The 12,571-nt window shown below is 41.5% G+C and overlaps 1 protein-coding gene across 1 annotated transcript in view; it reads left to right on the top strand.

The window, feature by feature from the left end:
- LOC144824116 (aminopeptidase N-like) overlaps positions 1-12,571 on the top strand; it is an 880,577-nt gene that overhangs the window by 280,891 nt on the left and 587,115 nt on the right. The window contains exons 8-9 of the mRNA XM_078683228.1: positions 5,479-5,622; positions 8,077-8,142. Of these exons, the coding sequence (XP_078539354.1) occupies positions 5,479-5,622; positions 8,077-8,142 (210 nt within the window). The remainder of the gene's footprint in view (positions 1-5,478; positions 5,623-8,076; positions 8,143-12,571) is intronic.

Here is a 12,571-nt window from a genome sequence, read left to right as displayed (position 1 = left end):
TTAGTCTTAGGAGCGGTAGCTTTCATAGACTTGGCAATTGAATAGTTAAAGCATGCCCTTTCTATGCCTATGACTTCTATGCCTGTGCCAGCAGCACAGATACACAATGGCAGTCAATTCATTGAATAATCTCCTATTTCAGATCGCTGAAGTCCGTCTCTGAAACTTCCATGTTTGGTGAACAGAGGAGATGTTTTTCTTCTATTAAACAAATCCCTGCTGCCTGATGTCCTGTTTTTGTTTTCATTTTTACGTTCACCTCAAGTTGGCAATGTACCAAATAGCCTCCCATTATCCCCGAAGGGTGAGGTATCCTAAGAATATTGTGATGTGTGCGATTTATTGTGGTATGTTATGTTGGGGGTTCCCCATTAAACAGCATTGCTAATGTTAAATAGAATTACATTTTATTTTTTAATCACATCTGTCGTGTCCCAGGGCTGTGGACTTCTCTTTTCCTCCCTGCACAGTTTTTTGCAGCAAGGTTTTTCTGTGTTGCTTTGGAACTTCTCAACAGAACAAGGTAGGATCATTTATGTTCACCATACTGCGTCAGACCAGTTTGGGAAGTTTAGAATGAGGCCTGCCAATGAACACCCTCTTGACTAAAAAGCCATGGGTATAGATTTTTTAACTGTAGAACTATGGAAATGTGCTTATGATCATCCATTGTCTGATCAGCTGGAAGACTCAGTAATTAAAATCTATAAGGTAGCATTGTGGATGCTTATCATCCCTATAGAATGTGAAACACTGAGAACATTATGAGATTTTTTTTTAACCAAATATCCAACCATTAGTTTAAGGAAACTGCACTGGAATCCTAATGTATCTGTCCGAAAATTCAAGTAATGGACTACTTCGCTATAGACGGTCTGGGTGATCTCAAATGTTACTGTTTGCACACATAATCATAATGTATTTCAGTGTTAGACCTGATAACCTTGGTGTGTTATTCCTCCAAATGTTGTGTTTTCTCTACCTCTTATTTGCTAAAAATCGTTTTTGTTGACCTTAGCACTCTTTGCACTTTACCACTTGGCAGTGCTGAAGTTCTTCTGCTCACTCCGCTAAACATAGTAAAATTGACTAACACCCAATTGGCACATTTACCTACTTGTAAGTCCCTCGTCAAGTGGAACACTACCTGTAACCAGGGCCTGTAAATTAAATGTGACTAGTGGGCTTGCAGCACTTATTATTACACCCACTTAGTTAGCCCATTAAAATATGTCTCAGGTCTGCCACTTCAACCTGTGTGCAGTTTGAAACTGCCAATTGGACCTGGCATAATAAATCTTTTGCCACATATACACCTCCCATTTTAAAGGCCTATATGTCGCCCCTAAGGTAGGCCCTAAAAAGGTCATAGGGCAGGGTTTATTGTATTTCAAAAGTTAGAAATGCAATTTTAAGTTTTACATGTCCTGATGGTAAAAACTACTAAATTAGTTTTTCACAATTATGAGGCCTCCTTCTGTAGGATAACATAGAGCTACTTTATTGCATTTGATAACGTCTGATTGGGAACAGGTAGAAATGTCATTCTTGGACTGAAAAGAATTTGAATTGACAATCCTCTTTAATGGTAAAGTCAGGTTTAAAGTCACATTTCCGAAAATTGCATTTTTAGAAACTATTTGGTGCCTGGAGTCTGTGTCCTGGTTCACATGACTGTGATTAGCATGGCAGTTCACCTTTGTATATTTCTCTGAGACAGTAAGACAAAGAGGGACTAGGAGCTGGTAGAATGGGCTATTCTATAAGGACATTTGGAACGGAGCTGCTCCCTGATACACTTACCATTCAAAGGTGCTGCTTCAGCACACTCACAAAGAAATTCTTCCCAGCCTTTTGTCACTCCAGACCTCTTGGACCCTGGGCAGGGAGGAAGGAAATTCCAGAACCGTCTGTGGGGGGAAAACTCTGAAAGTTTCTTCCGCTTCAAAGCTGGCAACAGTTATTAAAATTAGACCCTCAGACCCACTCTTCAGTTCATCCCTACACCTGCAGAGGACCCCAAGCGGGACTGCTTTTTACTTCAGAGGACTGCCCTGCTGGTTGAGGCATGCATTGTACTTCTGCAGACTGCTCTGCTGCTACCAGAGGACTGTCTTACTCCTTAACGCCTGCCTTGTATCCTCCGAGGACTGCCCCAGGACTACCTTGCTGCGTGATCTCAGGACTACCAGAGTGACTCCAAGGGCTAGTCAGCTGGCCTTCTGTTGTGAGCTGTGGGGATATAAAAAAGCTCCAACAAGCTTGAACTCACACCTGGACCATGCCTTAAGTGAGTTATTCCCACTAAGTGATGCTCACCCAGTCCTGGACCTTTGGAAATGGTGCTAAAGGTGTCCAAACAGCCATTAATGAAAACTTTGACTTTTCCATCAAAAAGTGCTTGGGAACTACCAGGAGACTGGGACCTACTTGTTCATCCAAGATACATCACCATTCAGCCTAACTTTGCGGTAGCTCCCACTAAGTTCTACTCTGCTGCAGCAAAACCTGTTTGGAGACTCCTCTAAAAAGGGGTATGCATCCCAGTGACGGCTAGTGGCATTTGAAAGTGGTGAGGTGTAAAAGCAAATACAACACACAGCTGAGGGTGCCTATGGCAGAGTATACATGCTTCCATAGTACAAACCAAACATAATTTTGGCCTGCTATATAACAACAATTCTTTTGCATTTCTAGTAGTTTTAAAGTGCACAATAAATTGATCTTTCTGGTGCCTGATGCTCCAACACGAAATTATTTCACTGACCATAAAAGATGTCAGCATCCCAAAAAATGTAGCCCATGCTTGCAAATCAATCAGCTACATTACACTGATGACACATGACAAACAAAACGCTGCCTTTCAGATCGCACATCAAGTAAAATGTAATCCGCAAACCAACGGAAATTGTATATCATCCTTCCATTAATATAGAACAGATAGCACCCTCAGGCTCAACCCCCTTCCCTCCGCTTTAGAGTTTGCCACCCAAAGTGGGAATACTGGTGCCTACGCAAACCGAGAGAGGGGTGCCACAGGGGAGACCTATTACTGTATCATGGCGGGTTTTCATCGGGCAAAGGTATGCCACACGCATGTACCATTTTCCACATGAGAGTTTAGTACTCAGCTTGTAATATCAAAGGGGCGATAATTTTGTTTTCAAGTTATAATTTAAACTCAGTAGTGTTAAAGTCAGAATGAAAATTCACCATGATGCAGGTGGTGTCCAAATTGTGAATTTGAAAGGAATGAGGCAGAAAGTGCTGTAAGACTTATCCATAGCACTTGAGCCAGGCAGCATCAAATAGTTTTGTTTACTATTTTCACACAGACTGCGCCCACCACACTGTTTTAAATCAATTAGATAAATCTTGAGTCGTGCGAAGAGGGAAGCCAGCAGTAAAAAATACTTATACAAATTAAAGTGGAATCATGCCGTAGGTTACCTACCTTAACATTTCCAGTCATGATGAGTTGTCCGTTCCAACAATCCTACTCCATTCATGATGAGGGTGTCATTCTGAATGCAGCCACAGCACAGAGAACGAACCCTAGGAATCCTGGAGTTGCTCTCCTGCAGAGAAGCACCAGGATTGGTTGAAGCAGGCTTCCCCAGCGCTCATTTGGAGACTGGGGACCTGCAGCTGCAATCTGCCCGGCTGTTTATAACACCCGCACTGTGCCCATTCCAAGATGGCATGCAAATCTTACATATATATATTACCAAAGACAGCCAAGACTCGTAGTTTTGTGGTCATTGTTGGCCGCAGTTTTATTACATTTACATACCAACACATTTTGTACTTATCCTGGACATAGTTTTTATGGCCAGTGTCATAAATCTAGACAATAGAACAGCAAAGGACAAACAATAGTTTTTTAAAACAACCCTCACTCACCAACCTAGTTGGTGACATGCTTCATCATTGGGTTCCCACCAGAGAGGCCGAGTACCTCTCTGGTGTGCTACGACCCCTGAATTACTGCGGAGCAGGTTTTTTTGTGGGGGTGGAAGTGAAAGTGATAATTGGTGCAATTTAAAAGGTAGCCGGTTTTAACCTATCAACTAATTTATTTAAGGCAAACCAGTGACCATTAAACCAGGTGAAACGGATGCAGACTAGCTGATTAGTTTAGCCAGAGTCATCTGATTTCTGCGCAATAGTGAACAGAATTTTGGTCGACATGTATCAGCGTATAATTGCAATTTGCTAAGCATTCATCAGGACCTATGGTGATCCCATGGCGGTATGGGCACCCTAAGGCGCACCCTGACCTGTGGAACAATGACGGTGGTAAAACGCACGGCCCCCAATAAATATTTTTAAATAAAATTTACAATTAAAGTAAAATAAAAGTGCACTTACCTTATTGCGGTGTCCCGGGCTCTCCTCAACATACTCCCCTACGTCATTCATACGTCATGGTATGACTGCGCATGTACGCGCATGCGCGGTCCTACCATGACATATGGGATTATGGCGAGGAGGAGGAGGGCAGTCTGGGACGCTGCAGTAAGGTAAGAGTGCTTTTATTTTAATTTAATTGTAAATTTTATTTTAAAAATATTTATTGCGGGGGTGGGAGTGGCGGAGCAGAGCTCCACTTCGTTTTTCGACTACTCCGTTGAGCACCGCATAGTGCAACTGCACCTCCTACGCCCAGGTGATGCTACCACAAGCATCTGAAATTCACAATTGTATCCAAATACAAAAGAGTCCTTGCGTTTTAGGGAGAGACGACCTTCTTTCTTTATTCCATGCTGCTTTTCATGTCCAAATTCATAATAGGACCCTTAGTGAACAGATGAATTTACTGCAATCTACTACTACATTCATTCATCACAAAGGAGAGAGGTCTAATGAAACTGGTCAGTATGTCATAAAACAGAACTATACTATGCTATCACTGTGGAGTGAAGTCTCAATAAACAGCTTAGTCTGTCATAAATCACTACCAGACACTTACATCAGTAGGAGACATGTGTCAGTGTAGAGGCTAGGTCACTGATAAACAGTACACCCACTTTATAAAGGTGATTATATATCAGATGACGTATTTTGCAAACAGTATCACATATTAATAGTGCAGAAGAATAGTTATTTAACTGATGCAGAACGTTAGTATATATATCTCAAAGTCATCGACCACGTCACTGACCATGTCGTGAGTGATGTAATATGTGAGGTTGTAAGCAGTGTATTACGGAGTGTAAGTAATAGTTAGCTCTGTTAACTACAACTGCTGGATTTCTATGGTTTTGTACATGAAAAATCTGAGCTAATTATAACGTCCCTGTAACTTTGTTTTTCTTAGTGAATTTCTAAGGTTTTTTTATTCTGTTTCCGAACTATAACACATCCCTGTAACCTTGATTTTTCAAGTGAAAAAAATATATATATGAATACGCACACAGACCTGCATAAATTTAAGTGTTGCTTCTGCGATTATTTTAACCACTGACTGTTTTCCAGAAAGATTTGATTGTGTTTAATGAAATCTACCCAGTCATGGACTTTGATGCCTTGGCGACCTCCCATCCCCTGTCTTTGGAGGAAGATGAAGTTAATACTCCAGAAGAGATCACAGCATTGTTTAACCTGATATCATACAATAAGGTAATAATGTTATTGCTATCCTCCTGTCAGGCAACTTTCGATATATGAAATGCATTTGTTTTGTGTCCAAGCTCAATTATGGACATTTGTGTTTACCTCTGTTGGTGTGTGACTGCTTATGTTTGCCTGCATAAGGAGGTGAAGATGCAAAATGGCAAACGTTTTTTTAATTAAAGGGCTAAAGATTTTAACAGCTGTATCTAATTTCATCTAGCTGGAAATCCCATGGGACATGTTGTTGCTGCAAATAGTTTTCATGGCTGTTTCCCAGGACGGTTAATAAGGTTGCCAGCTCTGATTAAGAGCAGAACGTCAAAATGTGCTGCATATTTCTTCTCCTCCTCTACCAAGCTCCCAGGCCTGGAACCTCTGGTTCTGTGAAGGAGGAAGAATACGAGTCGTAAGGAACATGGTAATCTGCTACTGCAGTGTTACATCCACTGCCCTACATGATAGCAGAACTATTCTGGCTGTGGACCAGGACCCTTTTTTGCTATTTTGCAAAACTGCAGAGATTTTATTAAACATATTCACTGTTTATAAACACTAAGTTTCACAACTGTGTACTGCTCTGTTTACAACAGCACTTGCATGACTCGATTCTACTACATCGCGTGGCCAGCTTGAGTTTCGTACAAGCTTAGAGTTAAAAAAAAGATATCCTGAAGTTTCTGGGTGCCCTGAACACCTTGTGCAGTACAACTAAAATATTACCTTCCTATTGGAGTTTTCTAGACTAACCATTGCACAGTCAATTGGTGGACCAAACTCTGGTCAGATGCTTAGGACTAGTGTTACATGGCCCGTGGGAACATTGTCCTCTTCCCTACCTTAGCATGACCACGCTGCTTATTGTCCGCTGCTTTGCACACGTTACTATATTAGCTTTTTTTGCAAATGCTTCCTCTGATATTTTCACGAGAACCCACTGTTGTGTTCACGCTTTGCAGGTTCTTGGGATTTAGTCTGAACATTGCAAACAAGATCGAACAACAATGCCCCTTGTTATTCTTTTCTGGTCAGGCCCTAACACCTAGACAAAAGATACAGATGCAGCTGTTTGGAATACGTACTTTGGTTTTATTGGAATACACAGATAGGTAGCACACACTTGGAGAGGGACTTTTTTCAGGGAGCAGAGCATGACAGCATCTATGATGTAGTACTACCATTTATAGACTGAGGTACGGGGTCTGAAGGCAAAACTCAGAGATCTTTTAATATATAATCATCCTTCTTCTGTGCAATGGGTGGGAGGTTAGGCCACTCTGTCTCTCACTATGACAGCTCCTTTTATGATCTACGGATTACTTCCTATGCTGACCATATTTTGTATTATGCCTTTTTTCTGCTTATTGTGGCATGTAGACTGTATATTGGAGCACATTAGTTAAAATTGATATTTTGAACTTTATTGTGGATAAGTACTAGAGTGTGAGCAAAAGGGTGTTTCTTGTAACCGCGATTCCTGAGAGAGTCCGGAATGTTGTATTCTGGGGCGTCTAATCACTTGTTCCTCTGTAAGTGAGTAGTTGGGCTAGTGAGACACTATAGCTAGTAGGTTCTGGGCTCATGGGTACTAAGGTGGTAAGATGACTCAGTCCCAATTTACTAAGGTCTCATAAACGAATGCATAGTTCTGTGTTTGCGCAGAATCCCTGCAACACTAGACCCCCTTATTGCCATTAAAAGTCCTGTGCATGGTCCTTATCAAGGGTTTTCTTTCTATAGTGACCTCATGATTAGAATAGTGCATATTTCTGTTACCTCTTCGAGACCTGTTAAAAAGTCTGAAATCTTCCCACCAAAAGGACTCTGATGAGACTTCTACCTGTGTGCTACGCTCTACAAATACAACAATTATATATTTGTGGGATCAATAACCATAAGTTCCTTCAGTTTAAGCATTCACGCAATCCACAAATCGATTAGGTTGGGAAATTTATGGAACAAAGAGGTGTTTTTATCTGTACAAACCAACTGTGTTTAGATACCGACAAAATGGTAGACAATTACTTCATCCCTTTTGCTGGAGTATAACTCCAACGGTAGAGGGTAGGAAAGGTTACCATAGGAGATTTTGACTAGCCACTAATTGATATGTTTGTGACATCCGAACATGTACCATGCCTTGCAATGCCCACTCCTCACCCTGTTCATGAGAATTATTACTGCAGGCTGGTCTGCAGTCGTGGTGGACAATTACACATTATTAATGATTTTACAGCTGCTATGGGATTGCCTGACAACCGTAATTTGTGACATTTGTAATCAAAACATGATTTAGGAGTGCAAACTGCTCTGTAATTGGCCTAGATCATCTCCTACCTATAGAGTGTATTTTCTGGATAGTTTGTAACAACCAAAGCCAAGTGTTTAATGCTTCACAACTTTTGCTTTTGCTTTGCTTTTAAGTTTCAACTTAGTGCTTGTTCTGCTTGTATTTTGCCTTAGGGAGCTGCGGTAATTCGAATGCTGTCTACGTTCCTGACCGAGAAGCTGTTTATTAAAGGGTTGACTGTAAGTAGTTCAAAAGCCAACAAAATTTGCTTTTCGCCTTCTGATTCTTTACATTAGTCGCATAAAATATTCAAGTAGATTTAGTCTTTTCTGTGACAGGATGATTCATTGAATAAGAAATGTCCTTGATACCGGAAGGCAGCACTTTAAATACCATTTACCATTGTATTATGTAATCAGAGTGTGGAGAGGGTAAAGAGTGACACAAAATATTTGTCATATTTAATCAAACAGGCTGCAGCTCAAGTAGAGCAATACCATAATCCATCACAACCACACACCGCAAAAATAGCAATATTGCAGAGCAACTAAATAAAACAAAGCAACAATTATGAATCAGCCAATATACAATACAACAATGCATTAACAAACTCTGAGACAACAATACAGCAGTTCAACATTTGATACTAAACATAACAAGCAAACACATCACAAAAAAAACAATGCACAAAGGATAACAGCACAGCTCTGCAACTGTATTGTGTTAAGATGTTCTGTGTTTTTGTATTTGGGTGTGGTGTTACTGTCCACTGTTTTTTATGCCATATTATGTTTTTTGGCGGTATTGCTCTATTATGCAGTAGTTTATTCTATGTAAGTATGCTGCTTATGTCGTTGTTGCATTACATTGTTTACATTCCTAGTGCAGGCAATGGTGCTTTTCTTCATGAGCTTTAACCCTTTCGCTGATGTGCCTTTCCCTCCTCCCCAGTGCTAATCCTTTATTTGGCTATCTGGGGTATTTCGCGCCTAGGCCCCTGTAACGTTTTGACCACATAAGGTATCTACGCCAAAGTTGCGTCCTTTTCTTCCAACATCATGGGGATTCTAAAGATATCCAGGGTTTGTGGACTCCCCTGGAGAGGATCCAGAAATTAGCCAAAATACAGCTAACTTTTGCTTTTTGGGGGTAAAATTGGAAAAAAGGGCTGCAAATGAAAGCATCCGTTTTTGTCCCTGAAAATGGTATCAACAAAGGATTTGTGGGTCTGAAATCACCACTCTCCCAGGTTTCAGTGACTGACAGACTTTTATCAGAAAACCAACATTTTTCTACACAGTTTTCGCATTTTACTGGGACATAGCCTATATTTGCTATTTATTTGTGCTTTCAACCTTCTTCCAGTTAATGGTAGAAATGGCATGAAAGCAATAATGGATCCTGGAAAGCTATACATTTTTGAGAAGTAGACAACATTCTGAATTGAGCAAGGGGTCATTTGAGTAGATCCTTCAAGGTTTCTTTATAGAAACTAACAGTTCAAAATAGGAAAAATTGAAAATGAGTTGAAAAAAACAGCCATTTGTACCAAAGTTTTCACCTCTAACTTCTTCTAATTATGACAGATGTTTGAAAGCAATATATAACGGTACATCCACTGGACCTTTATGGTTGTGAGGATCTATATGACTTGGAGATTCACCAAGAACCCGACGAACCCAGAGGCAATAACTAAGCTGCATCTTGCTATGTTTTTTTCTATTATGTACCGGGTATATAGCAGTTTATTTGGGATAATATATACAGTGAAAAATTGGGATGAAAGACACATATGTATTTCTGATATGTAACAAAATATAGAGATTAGAAACAGTAGCTATTTGCACACTTCTGAAGTTGTGAGTACCCATAGTGGCATGAGAATTATAGGACATTTTTCAAATTGACTTCTTTTTTACACATTGTCTTTCATTTGAAAGGCAGAGATGCATCAATAGGTAATAACAGTTGCTTTACAATTCTGTGTTACCCTAGGTTTCCTGATAAAAATTGTACCTCACTTGTGTGGGTAGGTCGAGTGCCCGGGAAAGAAATGGACTCAAAACCCAACGTGGACACACTTCATTTTTACAGTGAAAACTGACCCTTTTTTTGCAAAGTGCCTAGCTGTAGATTTTGAACCCTAGCTCTGCCGGTACCTAGGGAACCCTAGAAAATATATACATTTTTGAAAACTAAACACCAGGGGTATCCAGGATAGGGTGACTTGGCTGGCTCTCATCAGGTTCTGTTACCCAGAATCCTTTGCAAACCTCAAACTTTGTAAAAAAAACACATTTTCCTCACATTTCTGTTGTGGAGAGCTCTGGAATCTGTGTGGATCCACAAAATTCCACCTACCAGCCCAAAGAATAGCCACAGTCTTACTGCCCGACTTGAGGGCATATCGGGGTAACCCCCCTGAAACACCCCCCAGGGTGGCAGAAAGCCGACTAGGCGCAAACTTGTTTTTAGCGATGTGCCTACCTGTGGAATTTGGATCCTAGTGCCGCCGGCACATAAGGAAACCGAGCAAACCTGTAGATGTTTAAAGACTAGACACCAAGAGTAATCCAGGATGGGGTGACTTGTCTGGCTCTCACCAGGTTTTGTTACCCAGAATCCTTTGCAAACCTCAAACTTTGTAAAAAAATAACACATTTTCCTCACATTTCTGTGGTGGAGAGCTCTGGAATCTGTGTGGATCCACAAAATTCCACCCACCCCGTATTCCCCAGAGTCTTGCAGGAAAAATGGTACCTCACTTGTGTGGGCATGCCCAGTATCAGCGCCAGGAAACGGCCCAAAACGCAATGTGGACAGACCACATTTTCACAGTGAAAACCGACCCTTTTTTTGCAAAGTGCCTAGCTGTAGATTTTGAACCCTAGCTCTTCTGTCACCTAGGAAAACCAAGCACACATATATATTTTTGAAAACTAGACACCCAGGGAAACATAGAATGGATGTCTGGCTCTCACCAGGTTCTGTTTCCCAGAATCCCATGCAAACCTCAAACTTTGTAAAAAAAAAAAAAACAAATTTTCCGCACATTTATGTGATGGAAAGTTCTGGAATCTGTGTGGATCCACAAATTTCCCACCCCCAGCGTTTCCCCAGGTATCCCGATAAAAATGGGACCTCAATCGCATGGGTGGGTCAAGTACCCGCGATAGGCAAGGGCCTAAAACATATTGAGGAGACATCAAAATGTCCTATCGCAAAACAACTTGGTTTTGCAAGGGAGGTCACCTGAGTTTTTGGCCATGGGCTCGGCGGCCATCTTGGGAAACTACCAAACCCACACATTATTAACAACTAGACACCTGGGGGAGTCCGTTGAGGTATGACTTGTGTGGATCCCCCAACGCTTTCCTACCTAGAATCCCCTGCAAACCTCACATTTAGCTGAAAAAACAAATTTTCCACATATTGTTGCATGGAATATCAGTGCCGACACAAGTGTTCTACCACACAGCGTTCCCCTCATTTTCCTGAGTAAAATGGTACCTCACTTGTGCGGGTGGGGCAAGGTCCTGTGACTGGGAAGAGCTAAAAACATAGGTATTCAAAGTATAGCACCGAGAATTCTAAGCGCTACATTTTTTGGAAAAAAAAGTTTTTAGCCAATTCTACACTGGACAACGACACAAGTGATTTATCATTTTGCTAGGGAGATTGAGGGGAATGCTGTGGGGTAGGACATTTGTGCCGGCACGGTGATTCTATGCAAAAACATGTAGAAAACGTGTTGTATAGGGATGCGTTATTATATATCAGGTCTTGTACAGCGGCAACCGGTGATGCTTTATCAGTAGTTGTAAACATGCTGCTCTGAGGCTCAATTTATCATGTTATTTTATGTTAGAAGGTATTTGTAGAGCGCGCGGCTACTCCAGGGAGTGTCCTGGCGTTATCTTAAAAAAAACCTTGACAAAGCAGTATGAACAGAAACAAACAATAGGCGCCTCCTCTACTGTTGGAAGAGCCAGGTTTCCAAAAGTCGCCTAAAGCAGAGGAGATCCTGCACCTGTCTCAAAGAGGGAGGCAAGCTATTCTATAGCTTCGCGGCTGCTACTTGAAAGGAGCGTCCCCCCTTTCGTGACCAAAAGAACTTTGGCACGATTGTCAGGTGCTGTGTCGACGACCACAGAGTTCTAGATGGTATATAGGGCTGAATTTTATTCCTGATGTAGGGAGCTCAAATATTGTGGAGAGCCTTAAAGGCTAACACCAGGGCTATAAAGTAAAACCTTTTTTTTCACTGAGAGCCAGTGCAGGGACTTTAGGCAAGGGGACATGTGTGTTCTGGGGCCAACCCTAAGAAGGACCTTGGCCGCCGCTTTTTGTACCACCTGTAGGTGGCCAAGTAGGTTTTCAGGGAGGCCCAGGTATAGCACATTGACATAGTCCAGCCTTGACGTAATCAGGGATTGGACCACTGTTTTCCTATGTAGGATAGGGAGCAGAGGGAGGAAGTTTCTAATCTTTTTTAGCAGTCCAAGACAGGTGCCAGCCCCGGATTGGACCTGGAACATCATGGACATATACGCGTCCATTTTCACCCCAATGTTTTTTACGGTGGTCACTGGGCTTGCAGTGGGGGACAGATTCTGGGGCCACCATTGACGCAATTCATCACCAGGAGTGTGTCCAAAAAAGATCATT

The sequence above is a fragment of the Lissotriton helveticus genome, chromosome 3_1 (genome assembly GCF_964261635.1).
Source record: "Lissotriton helveticus chromosome 3_1, aLisHel1.1, whole genome shotgun sequence".
NCBI lineage: Eukaryota > Metazoa > Chordata > Amphibia > Caudata > Salamandridae > Lissotriton > Lissotriton helveticus.
This window is presented reverse-complemented; position numbering and strand designations above follow the sequence as displayed.